Source organism: Castor canadensis, chromosome 1 (genome assembly GCF_047511655.1).
Source record: "Castor canadensis chromosome 1, mCasCan1.hap1v2, whole genome shotgun sequence".
In the NCBI taxonomy this organism is placed as follows: Eukaryota; Metazoa; Chordata; class Mammalia; order Rodentia; family Castoridae; genus Castor; species Castor canadensis.
Window position 1 is genome coordinate 87,649,164 of NC_133386.1, and position 25,388 is coordinate 87,674,551.

Below are 25,388 nucleotides of genomic sequence, written 5' to 3' on the forward strand. Positions count from 1 at the left end.
AAAGTCCATTTGAATAACAGTAGGTGTACCTAGTTAACATCTGAAGTATCTTCACCAGGAATATGGGCTCCACAGTTAGCTCTGACAAGATACAAGAGCCTCAATGTGCAGCAGAAGGTTTTCTATTGGCAGAAGAAATATTAGAAATCATTGTTTTAATTGGTGAAATGAGTGATTGATTCAAAATAGTTGGCATCTCTATCCCTGTGCAAATGAGATGTAGAAGCAGGAAGCCTGGCAGACTAATGTCCTTTGGAGTATTGCTCTAGGTCCAAGCCCTTTGTCCCCCAAATTTAACAGAGGATTTTATCACTGACCCTAACCAGGAAATTAGCTTATCCTGCAGCGAGTACAGTGGACTCCCCCAATCTGCAGTTTCATTTTCTCTGATTTTCAGTCACCATGGTCAGCTATGGTCAGTTCAGAAAAATTAAATGGAAAATTACAGAAATAAAAAATGCTTATGTTTTAAGCTACTTTTGCTCTAATAATTGTTATAATAATTCTATTTTTATTATTGTTAATATTTTAGCATGCTTAATTTATAACTAAAACTTTATCAAAAGTACATATGTATTAGTAGACATAGATATAGATGTAGATAGAGTTTGGTATTATCTATGGTTTCCGGCATCTTCTGGGAGTCTTGGAACACATTTCCTGTGGATAAGGCGGGACTACTGTAATTCTGCTGCTTGATTGAACTCTTTTATATGGAGAATTTGTGGACACATCTACAGAAATGAGGGCTGAAACTTCAACAATCTTACAAATACTGCTTGATAGTAATTGTAGGTAAGGCAAAATGCAGTTAGAGATTTTTCATTGTAACATATCATTGTCATGAGTTACCAGTATTTTCAATAAGACCTATTGGAAACAGGCAAGTTGACTTGGCCTGATTTGCCACAAGATGCTGAAGAAGTTGGATTTTATTCTGATGGTTCTGATTTACATGAGTAATATGTAAAGAATGCACTGGAGAACAAGGACAAGCATGGAAACAAACTGCTGTCTAAAAGAAGCTATTGCAATAGCCCAGGGAAGCACAGTGATGACCATTTACATAAGACTTTACCTTGGAAGAGGGCAGTGGCAATGGTTCTAGAGAAAAATGGATAAATTCCAAATTTTAATCTGGAAGCCAGTCATATTTGGAAGGTTGTAATTTGATGGTTCTATTTGAAAAGCTAAGAGAGGAAGAAGAATCAATGATCACTAGGATTTTAGTTTGAGTAATTAGAGGAGAAATACTGTTAACAGAAATAGCCACACTAGGAGGAAAAAATAATCAAGTACCAAAGTAACCAAGAGTTCTACTACGGACACTTTAACTTTAAGAACCCTATTAAACATCCAAAGGTGCTGGCCAAGAATGGACAATTACTCAGTTATCATTTGCTTAATGAATTAAATAAACATTTTCATTGAAGGAGCTTTAGTATTTTTTTTATGAATCATATACAAACATAGGGTTTATGTTCTTAAACTTCTTAGTACAAATGTGATATAATGCCCATGGTATTATTGTGATTCTGGGTCCCCAGACCCAGCACTAAGAGCACTGTGGGCTGAGAACTTCTAAGAATAGTCAGAACTTTTTAGAGCACTGGATCTTAGGGACAGAGCATCCATTTGTTTGCCATTCAGCATCATGACCTGACCAAGTGACTTAAAGTCATGTCTTTTTACGACAGTTCCTTATTGAAACTGATCATGAAAAGAAGACATAGGAAAAACAGGACTCCTGGACATTTATGAGAAAGACCGAGCTTAGCATATGGCAAGCAGGAAGTTTCTCAATGTGTGGGCAGTCACTGGGCTTTCCAATTCAATGTGCATCTCAGGGGACTTTTTTGCAATGGAAGGAGAAGGTTGTGCTCCAGGAGGTTGAGGAGTGGATGCTGGGGGGTGAGGGGTAGAATGAACAGGCAGGAAGAGGTCACAGGGCAGACTAGAATCCCTAAACTCAACTCTTTAGTTGGGGCAGGGGTATCTTCTTCCAGGGTCTCTCCCTGGAGGTCTGGGGATAGTATATTAAGTCTGGGCAATAGTTCTGCATACAATCATGCCTCTTTCCTGGGAAAAAATATAATCTAAAACTTCTAGTATGTTACAGATTCCAGAAGTCAGATAAATCTGAGAGCTCTGGAAAGCTGAGCAAATCAGAAAATATTGAAGGGAGGGATGGTGGATAAGGGAGTGAAGTAAGAATATTTCCCTGTGGAGAATACAAGGTTTGGTGATATCATAATAATTAACAAAGTCTAGATAGAACAGAGTAACCCTCCCCCATAATAGCACACTGGATGTGGAACAGCTATATCCACCATTTCCAGTTCATTTATGCTTTAGATCAAAATCATCAGCTTCTTTAAGCATTTAAGAGTAAAATAGGTTGGGTGTGATAGCTCAAATCTATAATCCTAGCCAGTTGGGAGGAGATCAGGAGAATGGAGGTTCGAGGCCAACTCCAGGCAAAAAAGTTCACCAGACGCCCATCTCAACCAATGGCAGGGTACAGTGGTACATGCCTGTCATCCGAGCTACATGGAGAAACAAAAATAGGAGGTTTATAGTTCAGACCTGCCCTGGCATAAAGTGAGACTCTACCAAAAAACCAAGGTCAAAAGGGCTGGAGCTGGTTTAAGTGGTAGAGTACTAGACTAGTCAGCTTGAGGCCCTGAGTTCAATCCCCAGTACTGGAAAAAAAAAAAAGATTAAAATAAGCAAAAGTAATTCTAAGTAAACTCTGACAGGGTACTAGGAGTTATCCAGAAAAATCTTAAGGCACAGTATTTATGAACTTAAAGAAGAATGAGTTAAGACTAAGTAAAGCCGAAGTCTAGTTTAGTTGAAGCTGAATATTATTTGAATAGTTTCTTGGCTAAGACTTTACATCCAAGAGCTGAATATGTTATGCATTGAGCATGAAAGACCCAAACTTTGATTAATCTTTTCTGTTCAAACTTTTCACCACCAAAAACTACTTTCCAAACACAAGCAATCTTGGAAAAATAGTGTACACATGATCAAGGAGCCAGAGAGGAGCAACCTCCAAACACTGAAAACACTACCTTCCCAAGTTCCAACTCCCTCTCTGGAGTCCAGGATTTGTAATGCTAATCTGAGTACCTTCTTCCACCCTGAAAAAAAAGTAAAAATACAAAAGTAATGTATTTATTCATTCTGGTGCTAAGAGACAACACATTTTTCCAGAACTTTGCTTTCTTGACACCTTCATGGTATACGATTTTGTACAAAAACATTGATGTGGTAGGGATGTAGCTCAGAGGTAGAGCACTTTCCCAGCATACGCAATGACCTGGGTTTGATCCCTAGCACTGTAGAAAACTAAAACAAATAAGCAAAAAAATTAACCAAACAGAAAAGCAATCCTCAAAGTGTTGGGGGTGTAGCTCACTGGTTGAGGCTTCCCTAGCATGCCAAGGCCCTGGGTTTGATCCCCAGCACAGCAGCTGGTATTTTTTGTGATGATAAATCACTGCCAATTTAGAGAATCATTACTAGAGTTTTTCATTCTGGGTAAGACTCTCACCACTTTTTAATATTTGATTTTATCCACAGTGCTGAAACAAACCATCAATTTAAAAACTCAGTCCTACTAGTTTGGAATTTGAGAAACAAGAAGTCCAAGAAAAAACATTCCACTCAGTTGGTGGAAATTAGTTGCTTTTGCAACCTGAATTCATTTATTCTCTCCAGAGTTTATACATCTTGCTAATGCTTCAGTTCACACACATAATCCAAGCTACTTGGGAGACAGAGACAGAAGGACTGTGGTCTGAGGCTGGTCCCCAGACAAAAAGCATATGACCCTATCTGAAAAATAACTGAAGCAAAAAAAGGATAAGGGTATGACTCAAATGGTAGAGCACTCGCCTAGCAAGTATGAAGTCCTGAATTCAAGTCCCACTACTGCAAAAAATCTATTAGAAACTTTGGTTTTGCCATTTTAAACATCAGGATTGTCTGTCATAATTGATTAATTGCCTGGCATTACAAGTGATAGCATTACTAGATCAGAAAGCATGAGAAAATGTCACTAGAAGCATTATTCACTGCCTCTATGTTTTGCCTCTTGGGTAGACGCTGAGGCTGTAATTACTGACTGAAAAATTGCCAGTCTAGCTGCATTGTTTGTTATTACCTGATGATTTTTATTTGTGCTGACTAAAACTTTTCATCTTTTCTCTGAGGGCTGTCTGATTAACAGTAAAAAAAAAAGACCTGACTTTTTATTTGCATATATTTACTGTATCATTCACAATCAACTTTTTTTTTAAATCTAGAAACTAGACTTTTTTTATACAAAACTTCTGTGAAAAATACATGCCTTTAAATCCCTCAGTTTGGAAGACTATTAGGTACAGCTCTCTGGCTAGTTTTTTCACATTTAAGTCAATTTGTTTTATGCTGCTGTTGGGAAAGAAAGTTATTCTTCAGGTTATTCTAATAAATCAGTCCAAGTTCTGTTTAATCTCTTATTCTATTCATGATACAAAGTATCTCTTATCACTTCATTTTAATTTATTAATATTTTTAATGTGGGAAATTACAGATATATAGCAGTCAATTTATGACATTAGCAGAATTTCTGTAGCAGTTTTTCTTACAATGGATGCTTATAATTACCACATATTTTACTTCTCATAAAATTTTATGTGGCTAAAAATCATAATATTGCTTTTTTGTAGAAAGTAAGTCTTCGTTTTCCAGCTATATATTTTATAATTATGTCTTACTCCTCCAGTATAAATTTTTTTATTACATAGGATTTATCTGTTCTTTGGAAACTTAAAAAGTAATTGCTACATTTTTCCCTGACATAAACCTAACAGTCATATATGGTACTCCTGAAATGGCAGAAACCAGAAACCAAGGGCAGATGACCCTGACTAAAATATGATCAGTTCTCTATGTTTACAAATAAATCAGTGGCTCCATACATTAAAATGACTATGATAAAAAGGGACATAACTTCTTCCATCTAATTTGGAATGACATCTTTAAAATATATACTTTCTATATCTACTATACCCTGTCTCCAGATATCCTACCAGATCCATTGATTGGCTTGTTCATGTACCAATAACATAATATTTCACAAATTTTAGCGTGAAAATAAATTCTTTTTTCTGGGGAAAAACTTCTACTGCCTTTTGTTTTCAAAGTTTGACTATTCTTCCTTGTGTGTTTTTTATATGAACTTTAGAATCACTTCATTTAGTTCTTATACTTAAAAAGGTATTTCTATGATAACATTGAATTTGGCATTTTTATTAGGATCACATTAAATTTGGCATTTTTATTAGGATCACATTAAATTTTGGATGAAAGTAAGGAGACGTGACATCTTTATAGTGTTGAGACCTAGAATATGGAAGTTTCCATTCCTCTCGGTCTTTTTACTTCCTCAGGTAAATTTTTCACATTCTTGAGTTTATTCCTAAACAGTTTATATTTAACATAGTGTGTATTATTTTTTCATTTGAAAATATGAAAACTTGATTTTTGAATATTGCTTCTATTTAGACTTGCACCTTGTCACCTTACTTTGCTGACTTATTTAAATGTCTTTAGTAGTTTTTCATTATTTCATGAATTAACTCTTTGATAAGATAGGTACTAAGTTATCCCTATTATATAGAAGTAAAAACCAAGAATCAGAGAGGTTACATAACCTATCCAAGGCCAAAAATAATCAAGTAGAAATCAGAACTTAAATTCTGATTCCAAATGAAATGCAAAACACTAAGAAATGGCTAAGTTCTGGGACCATTAGGAACATGGGAAGGAGGTCATTTGGTCATCAGCTGAGATACACACTATTGTCTCTTATCTCAAATGTCAATCTGCTCAGGTCGCTGACAAGTTAGTCACAGTTCTGTCATCATGTCCAGCCCTGCCTCAGTTATTCACATCACCTTTCAGGGGCATAGACAAGAAATCTAAATATTCTTTGAATACTGCAGGATTCTGAAGCTGTATCAAGCTCTCTCCAACTGGACACATCAAGTACCAATTTTACTCCATTTCTCCTGACTTCCTAGAGAGAGAGCCACTAGTTTTTCCATGTTCTTCACTACAGACTGAATTGTGTTGCCCTTTCCCTAAATTTATTTATCAAAACCTAATCCCCAAAATGACTGCATCTGGATATAAGGCTTTAAGGAGATAATTAAGGTTAAGTGAACTCATAGAGGTGGGGTCCCAACCTGATTGGTGGCTTTATAAGAAGAGGAAGTGCAAAATCTCAATCTCTCTCTTAAACTCTCTCTCTCTCTCTTTCTCTCTCTCAATATATACATATACATGTACTGAAGAAGGACCATGAACAAAGAAAGCACATAGTGAGGAGGTAGGGACAACCACCTATAAGCCAAGAAAAACAATGTTACCAGAACGTGATCATTTGGATTCCTAATTTCAGATTTCCAGCCTCCAGAACTAGAGAAAATAAACACCTATTGTTTAAGTCCCCTGGTCTATTGTGTTTGTTATGGTAGTCCAAACACATTAAGGTAACCCTGGACACCACCTAGTTATACCTTTAGTCTCTAATTCCCCACAATAAAAACCTATGTGGGGTTTATTTTACTCTGTATCTTTGTCCCCTTCTCCCCCAAACTGAGAACAAGTCTTATTTGTTTTCTTGGTGCTAGAGATTGAACTTAAGGCCTTGCACATATTAAGCATATGCTCCACCACTGAGCTACACTCCCAGCCCAGAGCCTCTTCATTCAGAATGCCCACTCCCATGACATAGTCAGCACTTGCTTCCTCAACTCTCTTCTCTCAGAAAAACAACCTATCTAAATGAGAAGGAAAAGGAGTGGTAAAAATGGATTACATATACTTTCTAATGCTATACTACATCCTTATTTCTGGAATCCAAAAGTCAAGATATTGACTTTACAGCTGTGACAACTTTCCCTTTAGACAGTGGTTGCTCTTGGTTAACTGCACAAATGGGGACAGATAGCAGAAATTATTAGACTAAAAAGATACAATTACTACCACAGAATAGCAAATTTTTATAACTGAGCAAAGGCAAATGATAATGTCAAAACTATGACTATTATTATAATTGTATTACTTAGTTTCTGAGGTTGTAGGAGATTGAGTCACCCAGGTTAATTATGAGAATTATTAGAATATTTCAAAAAAAGTGAATAATATAGAAAACTGTCTCCACAGCCAAATAGGTCCAGGAGAGCTAGAATATTGCCCATCCTTGTTTAGCATCCATCTGTACTGCTAGTAACCCATCAGTAATGCTTATGATCCAAAGCTTGTCATCACCTCAGAAATTAGATGTCCATTATAATCTGAGTCTCATTGTGGCTGTTCTTAACTCTTACAGTTGCTGTGTTGGTGTTTTTTTCTTGAGTTCCATTGTTTGACCTTCTTTCTTTTTGACATGACTTAAGAGAGTCTCACAATGGGTTAGTTTGTTACCATCAAACAACAGCAGTGTTTATTTGACAGTGTTCTCATGCTAGATCACCTCACATCTGCCAGTCTCCCTAATGTCTTTGTCAACAAAGCTTTCTTTAGAGACAAAATGGGCAAGAGATAGGTTTGTTCACTATATACTATTTTATAATTGAATTGAAACACTAGAATATCTTACTAAAATCAGAGTTTTGTCCTTCGCAAAAAAAGAACAGAAGTGGCAACACTGGGCTCACAATTTAAAGTGGGGACAATCAGGCAGAGCTGGATTTCTACTTTCCTTGGTAATCAAACCATGCTCTCTCCAGTGAAGCAGTCCCTATTGCTCATGCCATGTGCACTGAAGAGCTGGGTCTGCTTCATTCCAATCTTGCCTGACTCTGGAGGCACTCAAGCTAGAGACCTCTGTGACCTTTGTCCATAACAAAGGTCAGCTTCTCCATCTAACTGATTGTGACCAACATTTATAGGGTCACGAACCAGAAGAATAACAGCTTTGTGAAAGAACTGCCTCTAAGCCTCTTCAGGGAATGAGATTAAGTTCAGGGAATGAGATTAAGTTCAGGGAATGAGATTAAGTTCAGGGAATATCTGGTAATATACTGAAAACTTTCTGAAAGAAAACAACTCTCAAAGTTTGGTTCAGATCAAGAGAGACTCTGCCAACCTGACCACTACCCACTACTGTGTTCTTATTCCTTATTGCTCATATTTAAATTCTAAATGCCATCTGCCATTCTTTCTTCTCCTAGGACTTTTGCAGAATGAAGGGTGTCAAACATCAAGACGGAACATTCTTACATGCCTTGTTAAACAGCAAGGTGTGCTACTTGCCCACTTCTCCCTCAAGTCTTCCCTTTTGATTCTTTTCAACTTTCTTGTGGCCATTTTCCATTAATTATTATCCTACCTCTTGTATAATATCCTTGGAGTTCTTCCTGGAACAAGTTCTGTTGCTGTTGTTTGGTGGTGTTATAAAAGTCCAAATACCTCAGGATGAATAAATCTTTCCTCCTTATAGGTTGATCAACTGAGGTATTTGTTAGAATAACAGAAAGCTGGTTATAGAACATTTTTCATGGGCTCTTTCATATTTAATGCAGAGGGTACCTGGCTGAGGATGGGGTAACCTGTTCCTAGTTACCTTCTGATACTACATACCTTAATATCTTATTTTTTAAGATGATCAGTTCCTCAACTTCAAGCTTCCTAACTCTGGGAAACTATCTTTTTGAGTCACCCCGATTGCTTGATCCTTTCAAGTAAGATATAGCATCACTTACACCATCTCCCACCCACCCAGACCCCCAAACACCTGAGCTGTGCTATGAAGGTAATACCTCATCATCCTTTATTTCAATAATGTCTTCCAATAGGAAATGAGATTTGCATATTGCAAGGGTAAGAGAAAATGAAAGATGAGTTTGGTCCTGTGTTATTTCAGAAAATCAACTACAAAACATATTTTGGTTAGGTCATTGGGTCCCAATTATAATTCATCTCCTTTCTTCATAACTATCTATTCTTAGCAAATGTCTTGGTCAGTGGGATACTAATAGCAAGTGCTCTGGCTCATGACCAAGCTAAGGTCTGTGAATTCAGCTTACAGTCCAAATCACTAGCCAAATTCCCAAGTCACCATTTTTTTCCCTCTATGCATTGGGGAAATGAGGCATTTGTTTTATTTAGAAGGTAAAAACTTCAAAGAAAAAAAGTCATTTTCAAACCCTGACTCTGCTGATTAACTACTGGCAATGGACCTTGTTGGAAAGAACATAACCTCTCTGCTTCCCCATCTGTTCATGGGGGTAATAATTATATATTGCATACTTTCATAAGGATTAAACAAGACTGTATATGTGTCTAGTTTATCAGGAAGATCAATAAAATTAACTCTGCTATTGAACAGCCTTTAGCAGAATGCTAAGCACAGAGAATAGGGTTCAGATGTTTTCTGCTGATATGTTCCACCTGTTGATTGCTTTCTGCTTGATAAGATTTGAGCATTCTTTTTCTGTAGACTGCTTTATTGTGATTCTCTGAACTACCTGTGAGAAAAGTCAACATTGTCACCAGTTTTGGTATTTTTTAGAGTTTTCTAATTCTAAGAGACTTAAGGATATTGTGCCAAGAAACCAGATGTGAATCTTCTCCTACAAAGTAGAATAAAAGTATTCACAAAGATTCTAGTCCACTAGAAGCAAGTTTTCAGAAATACAAGGTTTTGACTGGTCATTGCCCCACAGAGGCAAACACAATTGTACAGACTGTCCCATAGATCACCAGGCAAATGCTCAAATCCTGCTCCCTTCACATTGACTTCAAGGAACAATACCAAAATGGGACTTAAAAGCTTCCTCTACATCAAGCCCCTTTCCTGCAGTTTCTGCTTCACTGGTTAAGGGATTTCTCTTGAGATGCTGATTTGTACTTAAAAAAATGAACTTATACTTGGAAGCCTTGCTGCAATATTATATGATGATGTCATTATTTATGTAACTAAGCCTATAACATCCAAAAGTTTTACAACCTACATTTACAATGACAGATTTAGACAGCACTTCCCCCATCATACACACACACATCCTCCAAAGAGTTTTTTAAGTCTCAAGACTGCTTTTTGATATAATTTGGACAATCTTGGAGCAGCCTAATGAAGCTTAAGATTTAAATCACAAGTCTTACAGACCAGACAGGGAATAAAGTACAAATTCTGAAGGTGATCTCATGTGCTCAGAACCATGCCTTGGAAGGCCAAGTTCACTTGAAATATGGGCCAAACAAGAATGCAGCATTTAGACGAGGGAGTTTTCTTTACCCAGTCTTAATTACTGCAGTGAAAGACATTTTCAACTTTATTAAGAATGCCAATTAAGCCAATATATTTTATGCTGTTTTCTGTTTTGATTTCAGGACGACTACTTGTAAAAGTAAGCATACAGTAAGCAATGCTCTTAAATTATCATCACAGTCTGTTAACTGATAATAAAAGAAGCCCAGAACAATATATTGCCCATTTTGGGGTACTTAATTTGTAGAACTTTTATACCAGAAAAGTGAAAAATATAAAGTAACTTCTGAAAAAAAGAAACCCCTGGAAAGTGAAAAGTAACTCTGCATCTCTTGTTTTCACACTCACAGTGTAAGGTCAGCAGCAATAACAAGGATAGTTGGGGGACTTTATTTGGCTCCCCATAAACATCATCAGTGTCACTACATAACTTCCCAAAATAAACTGCAACCTAAGTAAAACACAGCATATGCTATTCAAAATCAGCTTTAACATAAATCTGCTTCATCTAATCAAATGCTGTTCTGCAGCTTCTACCTTGACAGTGTAGAGATGCCTCTAGTCCTAACCTCTCTGTGCTTACATCTTCCCCGCAATCATCATTCTGCCATTTAAGACTCTGTGTTACTTTGGACATATAAACCTGGAGGGTTGTAGTGGAGAGAGGGACCCTATACACAAAAAGAAGACATAAAACAAGCTATTTTGGCATAAGGTACCCATTTGCATGAAAGTGCTAGAGCGGTGGTCTGTACTGTATGATCTCAACCTGTGTCATTGTCTGGGCCCAAATCTCCACCTGGAGATTGAGAGACAGGAAAAGGCCGATCTCTGAAGTCTTCAGCAATGCTCAGAACCTAGGATCCCTGGTTTCATCACATCCCTGAAACGGGATTGGTTATCGGAATCTGGTACTGATCCTGTATACCTGGGTTCCTTTTTATTATCTTAAACTGCTTCCCCCCCGCCCCCCCAGAGGGAAGTGAGAAAGCAGGAAGCCCTTACCGAGCAGGACAAGTATGGAGAATGGAGTTTAGATGCTCCTGGCACCAAGAGAGTCCCCTGTTCTGAGGTTCCCACCTTATCCTTCCCCCACCAAATCAAAAGGCTGCCTGGGGAGGAGACAGTCTGCAGACCTGCACATATGGGGGACAAACTGAGGGAGTGAACATAGGATAAAAGTAGTTAGGCTAGTTCAAGATTTACTTGAACTACTTGTGCTCACAGTAGAAAAGGGAAGTGTTCTGAAGGGAAGTTCTTGGCTCTGGTTTTTCTCACAAAAGGGGGTACAAAGCAAAGATGTAAAGAAAGGATTTGTAACCATCTACACAAAGCCTCCCTCTTATGCTCGGAAACTCAGCTTCCCCTGCAGGTGTCAAGGCCATGAGCAAGGCTCAAGTACTACAGTGTTTGCAAGTGCCAGGCCCTGTGTTCAAATCCCCAGTATTGCCCCCCCAATCCAAAGTGCTCAGTGAACTGTGAAACTATCATGTGTTAATATTTTCATTACTCTACAGAATATAAAAATTAGGAAAACAAAAATACAAGAAAAACAGCTGGAATAAATAGTCACTCCAGCCACATACTCAGTTAAAACAGTTCTGTAAGTAATCTGGTGCATTTAGCTTAGGTGAGAAATTGCGAGAAAGACAAATATCTAGTTCTAAAATAGTTTACAAAGTGATCAAAAATAATTCACACAGTGCTCCTTAAAAATTATTTTATTTCAGATATTATTTATTTACTTTTGTGTTGCTGGGGATCAAACCCAGGGCTAGTCAATTGCTCTACCACTGAGAAACATCTCCCGCCCAATTTCAGATGTTTTAAAAAGCCATTGTCAAATAAGTCACTATTTATTTACCTGACCACATTCCAACACAGGATGTCTAACCAGATGATTTTTGTCAATATATGTAACTCATGTTGGCTTTAGAACCTTGCTGTATCAGTAGCTTGAGGTTGGGAAGTTATCAAAAATTGAGGAGGTGGGGGTTCACTCTCACTGGTGACCCAAAAATGTCAAACCAGATCATCCATTTGGTCAAACACGAAGCTGATAAGCCTTAGCTTACAGGATCTTAAGAGAAGCATAAGGAAACCATAATATAGGAAGATAGGACATAATGCTTCAGCCATTCTCCTTTTTTCACATTTCTCCTTCTCTGAGAGATGTGCCAAATCCAATAAGTAAACATTAACAATAATGATTAAAAAAAACTTTGAAATGCAACCTGTTCCATTTCATTCTTTTATTTACTTTTATTATGTTAGCTTTTTCTAGTATGTAAATTAATCTGCAAAACACAGACCTCTTTTAAAAATAGACAATAAAGCCAGAAAAAGAGAAAGCTTTCCCCAGGCGCTCTCAATTTGCAAGTCCTCAACACAGAAGCCAACATGCTGGGTAAAACTCAAAGCATTGGGATTCAATGTCATTTGTTTTAAAGAGAAGGAAGGGAGAGAATTTAAAAGCTGCTATAGAAGAATTAAGTACAGTTTTTCAATTTGGCTTCTGTGCTTCATTTTTTTTTTTTTTTTGGCAATCTCTGGTTTGACAAAACTACGTGTCTATAAGAACAGATATGGAGGCTCAACACTTATGGTTTGTTTTGTTTGTTTGTTTGTTTTTTCCAAAGTTTTAAAAGGTATGCAACCTTTAGAAAGTTAAGCAGGTAGTGACTTATACACAGCCAAATATTAAAATTTTCTACTCTTGTATTAAGGATGACTAGGAATCATTTAGAAGAATTTCTCTTACATGAATCTTATCTTCCTGAGAAGTGGATTTCAACCTCAAAGAGAAAAGTAGAATATTTCAAGTAGAAGGAAATTTCTAGGAAGGCTTTTCAAATGTAAGTATGTCATTGATCAAGTTTAAATATAAGCTCCCTGAGTTTCTTTCCAGCTTTTTAGTTCTGTGGCTTTAAACAACCTCAGGGGAATGTGGAACCATACTTTCATGCATTCCAAAAATATTTATATAATGACCTCAGGGAAAAGTATATCTCATTCTCTGTGATCACAAAACGTGCAGAAAATGGAAGTAGACTCTGGCATCTGTCTATCTGGCCACTGGACAGAAGCCTGACCCTGGTGGGAGGCACCGTTGGCGTGTGGGCGAGTTACCTCTCGCGCTCCTGCTCCAGCAGGTTGGTGAAGTCATCGCTCTTGTTCATGTAGTCAGTGTGCTTGTGCTTCTCGTTCTCTAACTCGTACACCGTGCGCCTGTGACACTTCTCGGCCAGCAGCAGTTGCTCTAGCATACGCCGGTAGGTTTCTTTCTGCTTTTCCTCAAGTCTGTCCAGCTGAGTAAGCAAAAGTGGGAAAGAGCTTACTATTTTATTTCATTTACCTACAAGTCTACATAACCAATTTTCCTTGGTCTAGTGACCTTATTACCTGAACACTGAATGGGATATTCTCTGCCTTTTCCCACATTCCATCATTTTCTCTATGTCAGTTGGCTTTACATTTAGCCACAATAATGCTATTTTTTTGAGAGAGCATACCCATGGAGTCCAGGCTGTCCTCGAATTCACAATCCTCCTACATCAGCCTCCTGAGTGCTGGAATTACATTAGTGTGCTACCATGCTCAGCTCATAATGCCATAGCTTAACTTCTGGCCTTCTGGTCCTTTCCCTGTAAATGCATATTCAGTCTCTTTCAGGAGAACGAATGCTTGCACAATTTTATTGAGCTAACACCATGCCCCACCCTTAGAAAGAAAATGTATGACATCCCTTCTGATTACAGAAAACTTAAGATATCAGAATTTCATGTATCATACTTCTCCCCTGGGAAGTAATTATCATTATCATACTCTTTTCTTTTTTAAAGCTTCTTTTCTTTTTTATATGCATTTCTAGAAAAAGTGTATGAAGGATCCAAAGTCTTTTTTTCCAGCAATGCTAAAAATAAGGAGGATTTTAGAACTTGTAAAGAGTACATATGTCCATGAGAGGCCTTACCAAATATTACTACAATGCTTTTGGTTTTTTTTTTTTTTTTTTTGGCCAGAGTGTAAGATCTTTAAGGCTCAGACCTTGATTATCTTTTTAGACCCTTGTGCCTAGCACAGTGCCTGGAACAGTGTAGGTGTTCAGTAACTGCTTTACAATTGGACCACATCTTACTGTACTAATATTTCCCGATCTTACTCACTCTCCTACTCTCTCTCTCAAACTCTAGCACAGGGTTTCTCAATTCTGGTACTGGTGAGGCTAGATAATTTACTTTTTTGGGGGGCAGGGTATGGGGTTTGAACTCAGGGACTTGTACTTGCTAGGCAGGCTCTACACCACTTGAGCCACCTCCAGTCCCTGAGGCTAGACAACTTATTACAGGGCTGTGTGTTGAGGGAGTTTGCAGCATCCCTGTCCTTCCCATTAGATACCAACTGCACCAGATCCAATTGTGACAATCAAATGTCCTGACATTGTCGAATGTTCCCTGGGAGGAGAAATTACCACCTCCCCAGCTGAGGAGCAGCCGAGACTGCTGCTGTAGTTGAAACAGTTATGTTTATAAGGCATTCTCAATCCCACACCTAACTTCCTACCACCCATAAAGATTGCATAGGGTATCAGCTTCAGAACTGCAGTCCTTTTGTTTTCTGTTTGCTCTTTAGTTATACAATGGATACAAGATTCTCTCTACAACTATGTGATACATTCATTGTGAATGGATCTTTCTGGAACCCAAAATAAAAGAGAGGCTGTTCTCATCATCCTTGGGATCTTCATCCCAGATCCCTACTCCCTTTGCTTAGGAGCAGGTATCCAGGTGGAGACTGGGAAAGAAGCCCATGTTAACTGGTGGCTGATAATATCTAGGGTCATTAGTGTTTGGCAAATTACACTTTTTGTCTTCCAGCAAATTTCACAGTCTTAAAAGGATAGTCAATACAAGACTTTTCCCTTTGGCATAGCTCCCTATTACAAACTAATCTCCCCAAGAACTCTCTTGACTTTCTACAAATGTAATTTGCACCATATTTTGTAGAATTTGCCAGGCACTGCTGAAACATCAGCATTATCAAAATGTGTTAGAAGAAGCTCCCCTGCCTTTTATCCTTACTACTTTATCGTGCAATAGGAGTCTCCATTCTTTTGAAAGAATTTGGAGAGCAGCTTCTGCCTGTTTCTTCAACCCTGTGACTTATTGGAAGGTTAAGTTTAGAAAATGGAACTGGCCACGTACAGCTAAGCCCTTTCTTTTAGTCTTTACTGTGTCTGCCATAGGATGATACATTGTGCTCCAAAGGCTCAAATTTTCCCCCAGTGTCTCTGAGTCTATTCAAGGAATTGTGAGGGAAAAGATGGTGTATTATTAATTGGATGGTTGACTGAGAAATCCAAAGAGACAGCAGTTGCATGGACATCTGGAGATAAAACAGCACACAGAGTATCAAGTGTTTTGGTACAGCCTTAGCCGGGGCCAGGTCTTAGCTTCAATGCATTCTGTCTGTCCATATGGGCCTTTAAGACTTGTTCACAGTAGCTACAGTCTTGGACTAGGTCTCTGGAGTAGATTGCTATGATCTTGTAAGAAGTGCTTAAATTGTTTTTACTGAAAAGCAATGACTCCATACTTGGGTCCATGAATTAACTAAGAAACAGGAGAAAAACTTGGCATCTCTGTCTCCATTTTATAACTACTGTTTTTTGCTCTGAACCATTCTCTTCTGCAGCCACCTTGGAATCAAGGAATGATCAATAATATCTTTATGACAAGGAACTAAAGTTACCCTAAAGAACAGTGGAGCCTTGTGGGACAGGCCACCCATCCAAATGAGACAATCAGCTACAATGATAAGGGTGTACCTTGGAGCAGCAGTAATCATCTCATGGGAACCAGATTGCTCCCTTTAAGTGACAACAGCGATAACTGCTGTAGAACCCTTCTCTAGAAGGAGAACAAGGATGGAGATAATAGGCAACCAGCCCACGACTTGTGACTGGACTGTTTATTCATACCTTTTCCCCTCTACCCCTAAATTGTTGTCTATTTAAAGCTAAAGCCCATGCCTGTACCCTGAAGATGGCTGAAGATAGGTTGAGTGCTTACTCTGCCTCTTCCCATGGTGTGTCTCAGGCCACATAATAAACCTCCTGTATCTTTTTCACCATGTCTTTTTCTTTGGCCTATAGGGGCAAGTGGCCAGACCTGACATGTGGAAACCCAGGAGTCTGGGTCTGGGGTACAAAATTCCAGTTTTGATCTCTGTGGATAACATTCCTCTCACCCACACAGTCACGGCTTGATCCAACCATAATGACAACATCAGGAAGTCAATTGTTTTGTTTTTTTAATATATAAGTTGCTGGGACATTAGTGTGTTCACTGGGTTTCTTAGGCAGAAATGCAGACCCAGACTTAAACTACAGGGCAGTAAATTCTGTTACAAAGCATTAGTATGAGGATCTAGCTTTCAATTTTAAATTCTGCATGTAAGAACTTAGTTAGGTAGCAATCATTCAGCTTTGCCAGATGCTATTTCTTATTATTTTGTTTGGAATTACATTAAGCTCCTAAGAGAGACTGAAGTGGCCTCTTCTCTTGGCCCTGTGTGGCTCTCCCAGAGACTCTGAAGACCACCTCCTGTACGACAGCCTCAATTGGTTCGTGGATCACATGTACAGTGTAACTGGCTTTTGGTTTTCAGGATCCGAGCTGTAGCTCACCATAAAGGAGTAGCTTTCATTAATGAGCAGTGAAAGTGGAATGGACACCTATTACTTTGGAAATACAGCTCCCACTTGGACAGAGGTGGAAGGAAATTGAGTGAGATCATCATAACACCAAGGCCAACAATTTACTCAGGGAAGAGTGTGCCTGGAAGTCTGGTTTTAATGAATCAAATTGGTGGAGAAGTATAAGGACTTGAAATGGGTAGAAACTTCAGTATGTTTTAGATAGAAGAATGATGGTTTCAGATCTGTGGAGAGCTAAGTGGAGAAGTACTGAGGAACTCAGGAAGAGAGATATCAGCTTAAGAGGAAACACCAGGTCTTAAAGACCAACCTGGATTTACACAAAAGGGAAAGAGGATTAAGTGCTCTTAAGGATAGGACTATAAAAGGAAAGTATTTTAGTATTGTTGAATCAGAATGGGTGCCCAGAGGAAACAGACAGGAGAACCCAAAGAACAGAGCAGTGTGACTCCTCCCAAGAGTGTCAGGATTAGGAGACATGGAGGAGCACACTGCAAACCTTCAGGTAGTCTCATGAGATCCCCTGGGACCCTTCCTTTGAAGATTGCAACAGCTTTGCAAACTGATCAAATAAAGTGTGGGCAGATTTAAGAATTTAAACCTGGGAAGATCAGGATAAGACATTTGAGACACTACTTGGTGAGTTTCTGGGTGTCTGGCTACTGTGAAGAGAACGGTTGATATTGCTCGGGACCTGTTTAGATATGTTCAACCAAGTTTGGGACATAGGTTTGGAAGGAAAGATGAGACAAACTCAAGGAGATTCTGGCAGGGCAGCAGCAGATAAGTCCCAACATAGATGTGGTGTAACAGGAAGAGCCTCCTGAGTGAGGATTACCCAATTCAAAGACATGAAAATGGTAAGAATAGTGTTAAACTGATAGTCCTGGCAGATACAGAATGCCTTGGTTTTGCATGTCTCACTGAGAGAAACTACACACTAGAGAATATGGAGGCCAGATCAGAGTAACACATTTCTGGGTCTGAAAGCATAAAAGAAATAGAAGCAAGCAAACAAGCAAATATAAAACCTCTGAGATTCCTAAAAGCAATGGAGAAAGAAGTGGCCCACTTGAAAAAACTGGTTAAAATGCTAAAAGTAAACAAAATCAGCTCACAGAATCCTTCCTACTATAGAAAAAGTTGTGGCAGATGATGTTTTTAATTGCCTTGAGTAGGACAAGTTAATGAAGAATTGAAAAATTCAAACATGAGAGAAGACAGTTTTGAGGAAGAGTAGCCCCTGAATAAGGTGTTATCCCCTCTAGGCCCAAGTGACACAAGCTTCTGAACAACCCCCTTTTGAGCAGATGGGTGTCCTAGGCCTGGCATGGAAGGTATGCAAAGAATAAGATCAAAGTGGTTTTAAATATGCTGGTGGGAAAGAGATGCACCTAAACAAAGACCTCGGCACTGGGGAGGCCACCACTGCAAATTCCTAGACTTTTGCAGGAAACAAGCATTTTTAAATGTCAAGGCAAAGATAGTACATGCAAACAGGATTCTCCACCTAACCTGGGGCTCAGCATTGCCCATAATTATTAGCCTTTTGATGATATCAGGTTCTGTCTGATGCCCCCAACTGACCAGGATCCTAGCTGAAGATGGTCTCCATCCTTCTCTCAAACATGCTCCAAGTCTCTGCTTTGACCATTGTCAGAGCAATATGGTCCTGTACTGTAGAAGTACTAAGGTCAAGGAATACCATTTGGCTTAAAATAAACTGATCTCAGAGTTGGGGATTTTCATATGTATTTTTAAATTTATGAGTATGAAATTGGCATGATGATAATTACATGTATCATAATAAATCTTCTGATTCTTTTAAAAAAGAATAGAATACATGGACTTCAGGATGTATTAATGCAAGTTTTAAGATGTTAATGAAACCAAATCATGTTGCTGAAGTGGAAAACAAAAACAAACCTTTCACAGAGTCAAGATTCCTCTGGCTGAGGCTGAGCAGAATAAGAAATTAGAAGGACAAAAACCAAAATGAAGGTAGAGCAGAAACTCTTCTGTCTGTGTACTGTCATAGACCTCAGTGGATTGGGGGCAGTGATTCTAGGTAAGTGTGCCTACTCTGCAGACCTGCCTCTCCCTTGGTGGGTCATCCTAACCTCTTGCCTTGGGAGAAAAGAATTAGGAAACCCAAATGCGACCATTTATCCAAACTGAGTTCAATCCAGGTTGTTCTTCTTCTTATTAAACTGATAAATGTTTTTGACCTGTATATGTCTTTTAATTCTCAAACTCCCAAATTTGGAAGCAATTAAGGGTATAAGCAGTTACATCTTTGAATCCCAGCAAATTCTAATGGCTCATATTTTGTGAATATCTCACATGTTCCAGATCTATGTTAAAAACTTTACAGCCATTGCTTCATTTAATCCTCACAACAATGCCATGAGGTATGCACAGTGGCCACTCCCATATCACAGATAAGGAAACTGAGACTTAAAGAGTTGAAGTGACTAACATAAAGTCACACACAGCTATTAATGGTAGATCTCAGACATGAAAAGTGGGTCCTGCCTGTTGAATGCATCCTGCTACCTAGTTGTCTCTTAATACACAGGAAAAATGAGAGTAGAGCTGCAGTTTGTCCTTGTTGAAGAAGCTCAAAACTATGGAACAGATCAATGATGACTCTCCCCCCAAAATATTCCTGTTGCTCACATCAGTAAAAATAAGAAAAAAACCAAACTATGGGACCATCAATCTGCTTTGAATGCTGTCTACAGCAGATCTTGTCTCAAAGATCTGTCAAATTGAGCTGTTCCAAAAGCTTGATGTAAGTTAAAAGCTAAATTTATAAATTGCTTCAGAATTTTATTCGTTTGTTGCCGGTTTTTTCACTCATCATACTAATTTCACAGCAATGAATTTTTAAGAGTCAATATGGCTAGATCCATAAACTAGTACCCTAATTTTGGCATCGAATTTCTACTACAATGTGAGAGCAATTTTTAAATGTGGTGTTCTTCTGGGAGTGGTGGTGCACTTCTGTAATCCTAGCACTTGGAAAGCTGAGGCAGAAGGATTGCGAGTTTGAGGCCAGCTTGGGCTACATAGCAAAATTTTGTCTCAAGAAATTACCAAAAAGTAAGCTAGAATAGAATGTAGTATCATGGGTAGTAAATAACAACAGTCCATAGTTCCTTACACAATCTTGTATAAAATGATTAAATGTAGCCCTATTGAAATTCCTTTCATCTTAAAGAACTGCCCTAAGCATTTTGCCTCAATCATTGCGTATTTCTACTCATATAAGAGCTCTTTAATTATGACGGTCTTTAAGAAACCAAAAACCAGTGGCTTTATAACCAAAATACCAACAATAAAATCAATTTGATTTTAGGTTACCAATTTGATAATAATCCTGACAACTCAATGTTAAAACTGATAAACACTTCACATTTTTACAGATCATTTCCCAGGGAAGTTAGACAATAATATACAGAGCACATATCTATCACAATCATATGGAAAAATATATTTAAAACTGCAAGCATATTTAAGTAAAAACTTTTGAAATTCTTACTGCCCCTTATCCACTTCAACCCTTGAATTATTTACCTAGTGTATCTTAAAACTCTTGCCTTTGAAAGAAAACATTAAAGCATGTAATGGGAGAACAGGAGGACTTCTCTCTGAGATTTCCTTCTGGGGGCTTGCCGTGTCCTATTTTTACCTCTGAAATGGGCTTCTCATAGACATCTTCTCCTATGGACTTCTCCTGAGCAAGGATGGCATCTCGGTGCAGGATCCGAAGCACTTTCTCTGGCTCTGCGGATCCGTAATGAGCCTCCAGAACTTCGGGCTTGGTTTTCTCTGTCTTCAGCATATGGATCACATCTTCTCTGGCCTGTGGTAGAAAGTGCAGCCAAGTCAGATGGTCCACAATGTAAATCTTAGACCAGGCTTACAGAACCAACATGGAGCTTATGGAGTACATCCCCACCTCACAGGGCTATTGGCAAATTCCCTGCGTATTCTGCTCTACTTTTTATCACCAGCAGATTGGCAAGCAGATACTCTGCTGCAGGTTGCTAGGAAGCAGACTTTGCGCTAATATTAGCTACATAAAAACTGCTGCTCTAAGTAGCGGTGATTTGGGAGAGGAGGCAGGGGAGGGCTGACCCTGGGATACCTAACCTTCCGTGCATGTATGAGGTCAGTGACAATCTAAAATCTCCTAGCTTTCGATTCATGCTCTCAACGTAGTATTCAACTTTGATTTAAAGTAAAACCCTTTCCCCTCTGTTCTATAATTCCATGTTAATTAAAGTCATAACTCCATGTGTAATTAACAGACAGCCTTCATTAGTGACTTCCTGTTTCTCATCAAGTAATTCACTTTGCATAGAAACACATGGTTGAGAACTTACACCATGCGGGGTGAGCTTTTAAGCTAATTCACTCTGAAGGTGAAATTTTGCCCTTTGAACATCCAGACTGCCACCAGATGAGTCAGAACGGAAGGGTCATAGCCATTGTTTGAGCTTCTTAGCACAACTTTAACATCTTGCTGAAGCTCTCCAGAAAACCATGTGACTGTATATTTTACATGAGATTGTCTTTGGTCCCATCATACTGCAAGTACATCTGGATATATTTTGCACTGATTAGTTGTGGTGATATTTCTAGTCATGATGGAGCTGACATTTGTCCAATGTACTCCCATCTGGGCATATACTGGGAGCTGTCTTTCCGGTAATGGTGATGGGTAAGCATCCTGACTTCATTCCAATTTGTACTAAAGAACAAACTGGTTGTGATAGAAGAACAGAGTTTTCTTCTGTATTAATGCCAACTATGGGTTCAAAATTATAAACCTGGCTCATTATTATACTTGTCTTAACAAAAGAACTAACTAGGCAGCCAGGAATACTGTACCCACAATATGACTCTCATAAAGTTTTTTTTTTTTGATGTTTCTCACTTTATTGAATTTTCAGTCTCCAAATTAATCTGTTTGCAGATGGCTTAAGATTATTTTATTTTGAACTAGAAGTCACAGAGTTTCAGTGTCACTGCCACATATACACATATTTATTTCATGACAAAAATGGACAATATTAATTTTGAAGAACATAGTGATTTGGGATGTTACTGAAAATGTGAAGGACAGGAAATAGGTAATGGAAAGCCAGTGTGTCTCCAAGCAGAGAGAAGTAAGCACAGTTGCACTGTCAGGCTCACCTGTGTGCCTGTACAGTGTCTTTGTGCAAATTTTAAAAAAGTGTCTGCTTCATCTTGAAGATATAGCACTGAATCAGGGTGCAGCTTAACCAGTAAGAAAAGAGTGAGCTATATTTCAGTTGCTGCTCTTTCTGTGTGCCAGGAAACTCTGTAGAAGCATTGCTCCATATCTGTATATGGTATGCAGTGCCCTGTACTACAGGAGCCTCAGGTACACAGATTGCCATTGGTCTTTAGAAGGAAGTACTCCTATGTTCACCTCACACAAGTGAACACACAAAACATCTTCAAAGGTGATAGTGCTCAACCCCAACTGCATTGGAATCATCAGAGGAACTCTCCCAATTGCCCAGGCCATTCCAGACCAATCACATCCGAAGCTCTGGGAGAAGGATTCGTTGTCAGTACCTTTAAGGCTTGAGTGTCCCCCAGGATTCATGTTCTGGAAGCTTGGCAGTGTGTAAGGTGTAAGGCAGTAGAATTTTTTTTTTTCATTTTTCTTTTATTATTCATATGTGCATACAAGGCTTGGTTCATTTCTCCCCCCTGCCCCCACCCCCTCCCTTACCACCCACTCCGCCCCCTCCCTCTCCCCCCTCAATACCCAGCAGAAACTATTTTGCCCTTATTTCTAATTTTGTTGTAGAGAGAGTATAAGCAATAGGAAGGAACAAGGGTTTTTGCTGGTTGAGATAAGGATAGCTATACAGGGCATTGACTCACATTGATTTCCTGTGCGTGGGTGTTACCTTCTAGGTTAATTCTTTTTGACCTAACTTTTTCTCTAGTACCTGTTCCCCTTTTCCTATTGGCCTCAGTTGCTTTTAAGGTATCTGCTTTAGTTTCTCTGCGTTAAGGGCAACAAATGCTACCTAGTGTTTTAGGTGTCTTACCTATCCTCACCCCTCCCTTGTGTGCTCTCGCTTTTATCATGTGCTCAAAGTCCAATCCCATTGTTGTGTCTGCCCTTGATCTAATGTCCACATATGAGGGAGAACATATGATTTTTGGTCTTTTGGGCCAGGCTAACCTCACTCAGAATGATGTTCTCCAATTCCTTCCATTTACCAGCGAATGATAACATTTCATTCTTCTTCATGGCTGCATAAAATTCCATTGTGTATAGATAACACATTTTCTTAATCCATTCGTCAGTGGTGGGGCATCTTGGCTGTTTCCATAACTTGGCTCTTGTGAATAGTGCCGCAATAAACATGGATGTGCAGGTGCCTCTGGAGTAACAGTCTTTTGGGTATATCCCCAAGAGTGGTATTGCTGGATCAAATGGTAGATCGATGTCCAGCTTTTTAAGTAGCCTCCAAATTTTTTTCCAGAGTGGTTGTACTAGTCTACATTCCCACCAGCAGTGTAAAAGGGTTCCTTTTTCCCTACATCCTCGCCAACACCTGTTGTTGGTGGTGTTGCTGATGATGGCTATTCTAACAGGGGTGAGGTGGAATCTTAGCGTGGTTTTAATTTGCATTTCCTTTATTGCTAGAGATGGTGAGCATTTTTTCATGTGTTTTCTGGCCATTTGAATTTCTTCTTTTGAGAAAGTTCTGTTTAGTTCACTTGCCCATTTCTTTATTGGTTCATTAATTTTGGGAGAATTTAGTTTTTTAAGTTCCCTATATATTCTGGTTATCAGTCTTTTGTCTGATGTATAGTTGGCAAATATTTTCTCCCACTCTGTGGGTGTTCTTTTCAGTTTAGAGACCATTTCTTTTGATGAACAGAAGCTTTTTAGTTTTATGAGGTCCCATTTATCTATGCTATCTCTTAGTTGCTGTGCTGCTGGGGTTTCATTGAGAAAGTTCTTACCTATACCTACTAACTCCAGAGTATTTCCTACTCTTTCTTGTATCAACTTAAGAGTTTGGGGTCTGATATTAAGATCCTTGATCCATTTTGAGTTAATCTTGGTATAGGGTGATATACATGGATCTAGTTTCAGTTTTTTGCAGACTGCTAACCAGTTTTCCCAGCAAGTTTTGCTGAAGAGGCTGCTATTTCTCCATCGTATATTTTTAGCTCCTTTGTCAAAGACAAGTTGGTTATAGTTGTGTGGCTTCATATCTGGATCCTCTATTCTGTTCCACTGGTCTTCATGTCTGTTTTTGTGCCAGTACCATGCTGTTTTTATTGTTATTGCTTTGTAATATAGTTTGAAGTCAGGTATTGTGATACCTCCTGCATTGTTCTTTTGACTGAGTATTGCCTTGGCTATTCGTGGCCTCTTGTGTTTCCATATAAATTTAACAGTAGATTTTTCAATCTCTTTAATGAATGTCATTGGAATTTTGATGGGAATTGCATTAAACATATAGATTACTTTTGGGAGTATCGACATTTTTACTATGTTGATTCTACCAGTCCATGAGCATGGGAGATCTCTCCACTTTCTATAGTCTTCCTCAATCTCTTTCTTCAGAAGTGTATAGTTTTCCTTGTAGAGGTCTTTCACATCTTTTGTTAGGTTTACACCTAGGTATTTGATTTTTTTTTGAGGCTATTGTAAATGGAATTGTTTTCATACATTCTTTTTCAGTTTGCTCATTGTTAGTGTATAGAAATGCTAATGATTTTTCTATGTTGATTTTCTATCCTGCTACCTTGCTATAGCTATTGATGATGTCTAGAAGCTTCTGAGTAGAGTTTTTTGGGTCTTTAAGGTATAGGATCATGTCATCTGCAAATAAGGATATTTTGACAGTTTCTTTACCTATTTGTATTCCTTTTATTCCTTCTTCTTGCCTAATTGCTCTGGCTAGGAATTCCAGTACTATGTTGAATAGGAGTGGAGATAGTGGGCATCCTTGTCTGGTTCCTGATTTTATTTTATTTTTTTTTTCATTTTTCTTTTATTATTCATATATGCATACAAGGCTTGGTTCATTTCTCCCCCCTGCCCCCACCCACTCCCTTACCACCCACTCCACCCCCTCCCGCTCCCACCCCTCAATACCCAGCAGAAACTATTTTGCCCTTATCTCTAATTTTGTTGTAGAGAGAGTATAAGCAATAATAGGAAGGAACAAGGGGTTTTGCTGGTTGAGATAAGGATAGCTATACAGGGCATTGACTCACATTGATTTCCTGTGCGTGGGTGTTACCTTCTAGGTTAATTCTTTTTGATCTAACCTTTTCTCTAGTTCCTGGTCGCCTTTTCCTATTGGCCTCAGTTGCTTTAAGGTA

The 25,388-nt window shown here is 38.6% G+C and overlaps 1 protein-coding gene across 6 annotated transcripts in view; it reads right to left on the reverse strand.

Moving 5' to 3' along the window:
* The window catches only part of LOC109688742 (filamin-A-interacting protein 1), a 250,520-nt gene that overhangs the window by 34,747 nt on the left and 190,385 nt on the right, over positions 1 to 25,388 (reverse strand). For all 6 annotated transcript variants that reach the window (XM_074079426.1, XM_074079398.1, XM_074079404.1 and 3 more), the window contains 2 exons: positions 20,683 to 20,856; positions 13,400 to 13,578 (listed from right to left, as the gene is read on the reverse strand). In XM_074079426.1, the coding sequence (XP_073935527.1) occupies positions 13,400 to 13,578; positions 20,683 to 20,856 (353 nt within the window). The remainder of the gene's footprint in view (positions 1 to 13,399; positions 13,579 to 20,682; positions 20,857 to 25,388) is intronic.